At 33.3% G+C, this 10,038-nt stretch overlaps 2 protein-coding genes across 2 annotated transcripts; both read left to right on the top strand.

The window, feature by feature from the left end:
• The first annotated feature begins 1,080 nt into the window (after nucleotides 1–1,080).
• On the top strand, nucleotides 1,081–3,890 carry LOC147933785 (putative aminotransferase TAT4). Its single transcript, XM_087472495.1, has 7 exons — nucleotides 1,081–1,582; nucleotides 1,799–2,138; nucleotides 2,411–2,629; nucleotides 2,756–2,815; nucleotides 2,910–3,065; nucleotides 3,181–3,274; nucleotides 3,502–3,890. The coding sequence occupies exons 1-7, from the start codon at nucleotides 1,332–1,334 to the stop codon at nucleotides 3,636–3,638; spliced, it is 1,257 nt and encodes a 418-aa protein (XP_087328621.1). The 5' UTR covers nucleotides 1,081–1,331; the 3' UTR covers nucleotides 3,639–3,890.
• A 3,320-nt stretch (nucleotides 3,891–7,210) lies between these two features.
• On the top strand, nucleotides 7,211–9,647 carry LOC147933784 (cystine lyase CORI3-like). The gene is made up of 7 exons (XM_087472494.1): nucleotides 7,211–7,504; nucleotides 7,705–8,044; nucleotides 8,145–8,363; nucleotides 8,617–8,676; nucleotides 8,798–8,953; nucleotides 9,054–9,147; nucleotides 9,258–9,647. The coding sequence occupies exons 1-7, from the start codon at nucleotides 7,254–7,256 to the stop codon at nucleotides 9,398–9,400; spliced, it is 1,263 nt and encodes a 420-aa protein (XP_087328620.1). The 5' UTR covers nucleotides 7,211–7,253; the 3' UTR covers nucleotides 9,401–9,647.
• Nucleotides 9,648–10,038: the final 391 nt, after the last annotated feature.

Below are 10,038 nucleotides of genomic sequence, written 5' to 3'. Positions count from 1 at the left end.
GTAACAGTAGAAGTAAACACAAATTCAAACACACAAGAGAAGGAGGAAAAAACCATAAAGAAGAAAACATTTTTACAATACATAATAGGACATATTATAAAGCAGCTAAATGGACAAATTCAAAATTTTGATCATAGAAATACCTACAAAAGCTATGCATTTCATTGGTCAAAGTTTACTATAAAAAACTATCAAATGCTAAATATATACTCGGGAGTTGCGCGGATTAATCCCTAGTTATAATCTAATCTAAACCATTTCAGTATACATGTTTTATGTGTTCAGCTTTGTTCCATACTTAACTTTAACTAATAAGAGTTTGGATTCTTTTGGCTACTTTTTCTTTCTTTCTTAAACCATTGTTTTATTTTATTATGTTCTTTTTTTAAGGTTTTAATTCTCTAAGACCACCAAATTAATTTTGTAATGATAATAGGTTTATTTAAAGAATCACAAAATTATTATTTTACTAAAATTTATGGCTTAATAAAATATTTGGCATAATATTATAATGAACTAAATTTGTCTTTTATAAAAACAAACATACGTCTATAATTATTTGTATATGTATAAGTTATCGTAAGAAAATTTCAGTCCCCTGGATTATATACTAAAACCTTTGAATCTTCCTTAGCAAGCTTCCTACAGAAGTGGTATGGCTCCGATTTCCCGAATATATCCGAGGTTAAGATATAAATGGGATGGTTTGCTGATACGAAATAAATCATGAGTGTTTGTGATAAATAAAATGGTTATCACTCACATCAATCATGCATGTATCCTTGAGAAATTCTTTCGATGTATTTTCTAATTTTTTACTCATCAATGAAACAAATATAATTCTATTTATCGTTATTGGTTCGATTTAAAGTTCAGAATTTGTTATTTGAAATCTTATTAGAAGCCAATAATACATTTTGTGATCACCTTGAAACAAGGAAACACACATTCTAACATGTATGGTGGTCTCTAGATACATTATTATTTCCTTTCTGTTGTTATCTCAATACATAAGCTTAAGTTTCTATAGTACATGTCTTAAGAAATATATATTACTGTACATAACATATTCCTTTCTTCACATATTTTACACACATGTTTTATTCTTTACCTCACATCATACTTTACTACTTCATATTATAGACATACAGTATTTTATTCGTTACTTCACATCTCTTACTTAACATCAATTCTTTACTTCTTTACTTCACTTCACTTCATGCTTTATTCTAATAGAAAAATGTAGAAACTTTTACTATATAATCTTACTAATAGCAATGAGAGTAATCACCCAAAAAAGAATCTATCAAGAGCTATAAAACATAAGAAACATGACTAGCCACGGATACGTTGATTGGCAGTTCAGTGGCAGCGATGCAGCTGAAAAGGCCGCTGCAGCCTCTCTAGGTACTTACTCTTCTGAAATCTTTGGCATGTGCGACCCTCAAGGAAAGCCTATTTTGCCTCCACTAAGCGAGGAGGCAGAGACCAGCCATACTGCCGAAAAGGCAGTCGTTCAAGCTGTCCTCTGCGGCACAGGAAACGCCTACGCCCCTAGTATTGGCCTCTCGGTTGCGAAACGGTAAATATAGAATGTTAACGATTTTAGACTTTTCTGTACATTTTTGTAGTATTGTTGGTTAGAGCTATATATGTTAGTCTTTTGGATTGGTTTAGGTTAGTCCTTAACTTATTTGAGAATTAACCCGAATAAATTATGGCCAGTCAAGTTAGATAGAATCGGTTCAACGGAATTGGCATCCTTGTCCGTTTTTCATCTTAACTCTATGCTTATCAGTGCTGTGGCGGATTATTTAAACCGAGATCTTGACAACAAGCTAACGGGAGATGATGTATATATGACTGTTGGGTGCAAACAAGCAATCGAGCTTGCGGTCAAAATCCTGGCTAAGCCAACAGCCAACATCTTGCTTCCCAGGCCTGGCTTTCCATGGGACATAGTCCACTCTATTTACAAACATCTTGAGGTTCGAAGGTATGAAGTCATCCCCGAAAGAGACTTTGAGATCGATTTCGACAGCGTTAGAGAGATGGTAGATGAGAACACGTTTGCGATATTTATAATCAACCCCCATAACCCTAATGGGAACTACTACACTAAGGCTCATCTTGAGAAGGTATTTAAGTAATTTTACTCTTGCAAAATTGTTCACATGAAACATGATTAGCTAGATGAACTAGACATGCATAAAATCTAGCTACTGTTTACGTTTTGTCTTCAAATTAACTAATGTTATAATCAAATTTCTTTCATATGTTGTAAGCGTAACCCAGAGAAACAAATAAACACATTTTTATATGTCATTTACAATTTGCAATATTGAAAACATAAATTGTTTTATATTTGGGCAATCAAGATGCTAATCTTTACTTTTTAAATCAATCACAGCTGGCGACATTGGCTCGGGAACTCGGGATAATGGTAATTTCGGATGAAGTATATAGATGGACCGTGTTCGGGAGTAATCCCTTTGTTCCAATGGGGAAATTCTCCTCGATAGTACCTGTAGTTACAGTCGGGTCCATATCGAAAGGATGGATAGTCCCAGGATGGCGAACCGGCTGGCTTGCACTGCACGATCTAAATGGTGTCTTCAAAACCTCCAAGGTTGGTCCGGAAAACAGCAATATGCATTCTTTTCCTATATATAATTCTATATTAGATTAACACTAAAAAAAAAAAAAAATCAATTCAATTCATTTTCTTGGCCATATCTTATTTTTATATGGACAGGTCTTAAAAGCTGCTAAAGAATATCTAGAGATTAGTTCTAAACCACCAACTGTTATCCAGGTTCGGATCGCGTTTTATTATAATTTGTTTAATCTCTAGAATTATTGTAAATGAAATATTATGAATTCGATATTCCATTATGAATTCGATATAGGCGGCTATTCCTACCATCTTGGAGAAAACTCCTCAAGAGTACTTCGATAAGAGGCAGAGTTTTCTGAAAGACAAAGTGGAATTTGGATATTCAAAGCTCAAGCACATACCAACCCTCACCTGTTACATGAAACCTGAAGCATGCACTTTCTTATGGGTATTGATTTTTTTAATCTATTATTTTTACATTTTTTAATGTACTGTTAATTAATTTTTAACAATATTTTTGAGTTTGAAACCAACTTCTCCTTGTGTGGATGGGCATACCGCAGACAAAGCTGGACCCATTGGATTTTGTAGACATTGAAGACGATCATGACTTCTGTAGGAAGCTTGCTAAGGAAGAAAACCTCGTTCTTTTACCTGGTAAAACCCTGATTGTGAAAACCTCTCGTTCTATAGGACGAATATACAAGATTGTTTTTTATTTTTTATTTTTTTTTGTGAACACTTGTCAAATAAAAATTATAGATTAAACATGCAGTCTAGTGGTTCGTACTAGAGTTTGTTGTTGTGTCACAACCCAGTTTTAATCCGATTGAATGAATGTTGTTGACAAAAATCAAATAAAAAAATATTGTGTGTTGGATTAGGGATTGCATTTGGTCAGAAGAACTGGTTGAGGCATTCTATCGACATGGAGACTCCGAGACTAGAGGATGCATTTGTAAGATTGAAGAGCTTCTGTGAACGCCATTCCATTATAGTTGAAGCTAATGGCGTCAACTAAAGACTTCCGATTTCTCGAATATATCTGAGGCTAAGATATAATCATGGGGATGGTTTGCTGATATGAAATAATAAATCATTAAGAGTTTGTGATAAATAAAATGGTGTTTTAATCCCTCACATCAATCATTAAGAGCATGTATCTTTGAGAAATTATTTCCATGTATTTTCTAATTATTCTACTCATCTACGCAACAACTACAGTATAATTCTATTTATTCTCAGTTGAATAGACTGGTTCGATTTAAGTTCAGAATTTATTATTTGGACTGGAACCTTATATATTATTATTAGGAGCCAACAAAACAAATTGAACCAGAGATTACAGCCAAAGTGAATAATGATTTTGGTTTGGTTCAGCCAAAATTTAACCTGATTAAATCCCTAGACGCTTAAGTTACACTGATTCAATCCTTAAGAAAGTAAAGAAATAATGATTTCATTTGCTTTTGGTTCAAAAGAAATAATGATTAAAGAATCGTATTTTTACACGGCTCATATCTACAGAGGCCGGTGGTGTTGTGGGGGTATTTTTTTAGTCAGATAGTACAAACAAAAACATACGGATCAACGTGCGAATCTTTTGCCTTTTCTTATATTCTCGTGAGCTATCAACAAAACAAGTAAGAAAGGAGATTCCGACGACACGAACAGCTCAATTGCGCATGTGTTTGTTACGAGGAAGAAGATGATAAAAAGTTGTTATGACATTCAAAAAAAAAAAAAAAAAGTTGTTATGAGTTTCAAAATATCTACAGTTCTCGTTATATGTACAACGTACCTACTTATATTATATTATTATATAAACTTTGGTCTTTTTAAGTTACTCACGTAATGGTAACATATGTCAATTTTAACTACATGTGTTGTAATTAAGAGTGTTAAAATGGGTCAATTCAACTCAACTCATGAACTCTAATGAGTTAAAATTTTAGATCCTAATGAATTGATGAGTTAAATAAATTAATGATTAAACGAGTCCATGAGTCAAATGAGTTTGGTTATAACGGTTTATTAGTTAACCACTAATCCATCAATTTCTTCATTATCAACTTAATATCATCAACATCATCATCATACTATCATCATCCTACAATCATCCTACCATCGTCATATTAACATCATCATACTAACATCATCATCATACTATCATCATCATCAACATTGTCATATTATCATCATCATCATCATCATCATACCTTCATAATCATATTAATATCACCATCATCATATCAATATATATCATAGTCAACAACATGGGGTCATCATCATCATCTTATAATTTTCCCGCCAAAATTCCAAACCCGCAATTTCCCACCAAAATTTTGAACTTATAATTTTCCCGCCAAAAACGCAAACCCGCAGTTTTCTCGCCAAAACGCAAATCCGCAATTTTCCTGCCAAAACGTAAATCTGCAATTTTCCCGCCAAAAACGCAAACCCATAAATTTCCCGCTAAAACCCACAATTTTTCCACCAAAATGCAAATCCGTAAATTGTTTTGGTCAAAAAACGCAAACCCGTAAATTTCCCACAAATAATGCGAACCCGTAATTTTCCTGCCAAAAACGTTAACCGTAATTTTCCGCTAAAAACGCAAACCCGGAATTTTTCGCCAAAATTCCAAACCTACAATTTTCCTGCCAAAAATACAAAACTGGAATTTTCTTTAGTAATTTTCCACTAAAAGTTATGTGATGGTGATAATATAAGTACAATAGTATTGCTTTTTTATTTTTGATCACCATCAAGAGTTTACTCGATTTATCAATTAAGTGATTTCATTTGGAATTCGATTAGTAAGATAAATGAGAGAATTCCATTAATTTTGTTGACATTGATCAGTAAATAATTAAAAAAATCAAGTATTTCTGAGCAATATATAAAAGAAGTAATCGTCGATTTTTGAGCTAGTTTTTGGTATGGTATCAAAATTTATGGTTGTTGTAACAAATAATTTTCATAAAACTGGTTTTTCACAGATCTGTATAAATGACATATCTTGTAGTGGTATTTCGATATTTAAGGTTTGGACAATTTTTGGCATGAGACCTAGCTTTTTTTTTTAAGTCTTATCCATAATCGCTCGTTTAATTATTTTAAGGCAAATAAACTACTTTGGGTTGACAAAAGTATTATTTTCACATTTGTAATCACCTTAGCATGTAGAGGCAGGGCACGAGATGCATCACCTTAACATGTAGAGGCAGGGCACGAGATGCATTGTTTCATTTTGTCCTCTCAATTCATTTTTCAACATCCCACGTGAAATCACGTGAATGGCAACCAAGATAAGTGGTGGGAAGTTTACTATGTACTATATAGGAGAGACTAAATCTTCTAGCTAAGAAATAATTTTTTTTGAGCAAAAAAAGATGACGGCTAAGAAATAATTTTTTTTGGTTTTTGGGGTATTATGAATCTTATAGGGTATCTATATGTACATTAACTAATTTTATGTAGCAGAATATTATATTAACTAAATCATGTATGTGATTGATCTTTAATATTTTTTCTGTTTCACAAAGAATATCATTTAGACACATTTCACCCCAATTAAAAAAATAAATTAAAATATACATATATGTTTTTATTTAATAAGTGATTAATAGGTTAAATTAATTATAGATTAAGAATAAAATTAAAAAAAATAATGTAAAAGATATATTAAAAATATAAAATGATTTATTAAAAATATAAAATGACATTCTTTGTGAAACAAAAATAAAATTCGAAAATAACACTTTTTGCAAAATAGAGGAAGTGTTTTTTTAATACAATACTTTTGTTATTTGTTATGTATTTAATTGGGACCTTTGGGTGCGGTATCCAAAATCCAAAGTCTTCTTACATAGAGGCTTAAAGACACTTGGTTATCAATATGAGAATACTTCGACTACCTTTTGTCTATTTATCGGCAAGACTTTAAAACTCACACAATTATTTCACTCTCTGATTAGCTCGTTTGTTGTATCCAAATATCAAATATAGTCTTGGAACATTCCTGATATTTTACTTTACACATTCATGTTCATCAGTCTTTGTTACCTTAGGACTTACGAGTTACGAGCGGGAAGGACTTGAAACCCGAGTGATTGTCTTGATTGCCAAATGTTAGGGTTTAAGACAAAAAAATATTTATACAATGCATTTGTTATTTTCGGGAACCTTTAAACATAAAGAAGTGTCCATGGGTGAATATGCATTTGAATTAATTGTCTATTATTGATTATACTCGTGAGTCCTGATCCGGAGGGTGTCGCAGACTTGTATACATAATTCTATTCTACGTGTACTAATCACCTTGATCGAAAGAAACTCACACGTTCCAACGCGTAGAGATCACTCAACATACAAATTTAACCCTAAGTGTACAAAAAGAATACTTGTAATCAGCTTGATCGAAGTTTCCCACGTTCTAACGCGTGGAGACTCGACATAGATTAGTTACTACTATTTGTTTCTCTCTAGATTTTTTCTGGATACTCCGCACGTGAAAATCATGTGTTTACGTTTTTTTTTTTTTGAAGTGTCGAAACTTGTACTATATAATCCCACTCGTAGCGATGAAAACAATCACCAAACCAAAAATCTTAACAAGAGAAATATAAGAAATATGGCGAAAAATACTTCCGTCAACTGGCAGTTTATTGGTAACGAAGCAGCCAAAAAGGCTTCAACTTTTACCCTAGGCAGTTACACCTCTAGAATCATGGCTCTTTGTGACCCTAAAATAAAACCCATTTTGCCCCCTCTAAGTGAAGCCCCCGAGACTAGCCATACCGCTGAGAAGGCAGTCGTTAAAGCTGTCCTTGACGGTAGTGGAAACGCCTATGCTCCAAGTATTGGCCTTCCCGCAGCTAAAAGGTAATATATACATCGAATTATCGTTGATCATTTAAGATATTTTTCTTGAAAAGTCCTAAGAAAAACTGTCCCACAAAAAAATTGTTTTACAATATGATCTAGCCCCATATATATATAACACTTCTAGTTTCACCTTAACTCTATTATGTATCTTTGTATATTTTCTATGACAAATTGTTTTTTGCTTCCGTTGTTCTCAGTGCTGTTGCAGAGTTTCTAAGTCGAGATCTTCCGAAGAAACTGACTGCAGATGACGTGTTTATGACCGTTGGATGCAAACAAGCCATCGAGCTTGCAATTGAAATCTTGGCTGCACCGAAAGCCAACATCTTGCTTCCGAAGCCGGGCTTTCCATGGGACATGGTCCACGCAATCTACAATAATTTTGAGGTTCGTGAATATACTTTCCTCCGTGAAAAGAACTATGAGATCGACTTTGACAGCGTACGTTCGCTTGTGGACGAGAACACCTGTGCGATACTTATTATCAACCCACACAATCCTAATGGGAACACGTACTCTGAAGCTCATCTTAAGCAGGTATTTTACAGATACTCTAATTAGCTATACAACGTGACCTTATATGATCTCATCTTTGATAATGTGTAACGTAACTATTGAATATTTCTTTATATATCAGCTGGCTGTGTTGGCTCGAGAACTAGGGATAATGGTGGTTGCTGACGAAGTTTTCAGATGGACTGTGTTTGGGAGTAATCCCCATGTTCCCATGGCGAAATTCTCGTCGATCGTACCTGTGATCAGTCTCGGTTCTCTATCGAAGGGATGGAGTGTACCCGGATGGCGAACCGGCTGGCTCGCGCTGCACGATCTAGATGGTGCCTTCCAATCCAACAAGGTCCGAATCCACTTTTTCGGATCACTCTTTAAACATTACTACCATTACTTTATATATATCGTCGGTATATTTATAAGTTAAAAACAAATTTTTTACGTCCAAACAATCAGATTACATGCCATTGACATACTAAATCTCTATGAATGTATTGGTTAATTTTATCATTGTATAAATAAATTTGGTCCATATTAATAGTTGAAAATGTCCACACATACGTAGTTTTCCTTGTCCTAATCTTGCTATATATGGACAGATCACAAGTGCTCTTAAGAATTTTCTGGCGATAGATAATAAACCAGCAACTGTTATCCAGGTATGGGATTTTCTAGTTCGGAAGCATACCGTAACCTAAAGTTGGTTTATTTATTAATATTATTATTATTTTTTTTTTTGCATGCATATACTAAAGTGAATTTGTGACTTTTATCATATAGGCTGCTGTTCCCACCATCTTGGAGAAAACTCCTAAAGAGTTCTTCGAGAGGAGGCAGGCTTTTCTGAAAGAGAAATCGGACTTTGCATTTGCCAAGCTCAAAGACATACCAGCCCTAACCTGCTACCACCAAACTGAAGCCTGCACCTTCTTATGGGTATTCTGTTACTACTACATTTCGGACTTCTTGTTACTAGTTAGTATTATATTTTGAAACAATGTTATATATTTACATGCATGCTTTTTCTCTCTCCCAGACCGAGCTGAACTTTTCAATGTTTGCGGACATTAAAGATGATGAAGATTTCTGTGAAAAGCTTGCTAAAGAAGAATGCATTGTCCTCTTACCAGGTATTGATTAATTTCTCATTACCTTTGATCACGGTAATTTAACAATTTAGCTTTTAAGACAATTTTCGCATAACAACATATATATATGTTATCATGTTGGATTGGTTTAGGGATTGCTTTTGGTCTGAAGAACTGGGCGAGGCATTCTATCGACATGGATATTTTTGCTTTGGAGGATGCATTTGCAAGACTGAAGAGCTTCTGTGAACGCCACGCCACTAAAATTAAAGCTTCAGGCAATGGTGTCAAGTAAAAGGTCAATATGGATCTTTGCCTAAGTCTGCTTCAGTCAAAGACGTCAATGCTATAAAAATAAACGTGTGTTTTATTGAACACATTCGTATCGTACTTGTATTAAATAAAATTGGTGTACTTATCACCAACCATGTAATGTTTTCTCCTAGTTTGCAATATTTCAACTAATAAAATTGGTGTACTTATCACCAACCATGTAATGCATTCCTACTTTTAAATAAATAAAATTAAGAATTTCTGTTTCATGATCGTTTGATATGGATTCGTGTGCAATTACCAATTTTGGAGTATATCTCTTATTTTATCTTTAAATATTTTCGACCAGTGGTGGAGCTAGAAAAAAATTTTAGAGGGGTCTAAATAATTTTTTTTGCAAAAGGATAAAAGTGTAAAATTTAAAAAGTTAAAATGAAATTTTTTTAAAAAAATAGGGGTAAAAATGCAATTTTAGGAAGATCAAAATAGAAATTTAATCTAAAATGTAGTAAAAATGCAAAATTTGTAGAAGTTAAAATCAGAATGAAAAATTTGTAGGAATTAAATTACAAAATTTAAAAGAGTCATATTATAATTTATAATTAAAAATATATTAAAAAAATTAGTGGGGTCAGCTGACCCAATAGTCTCTTACTAGAT

The sequence above is a fragment of the Camelina sativa genome, chromosome 11 (assembly GCF_030686135.1).
Source record: "Camelina sativa cultivar CO46 ecotype springtype chromosome 11, ASM3068613v1".
Classification (NCBI taxonomy): domain Eukaryota; kingdom Viridiplantae; phylum Streptophyta; class Magnoliopsida; order Brassicales; family Brassicaceae; genus Camelina; species Camelina sativa.
Note: the sequence above shows the minus strand (reverse complement) of the source record. Positions and strands in the feature narration are given on the sequence as shown.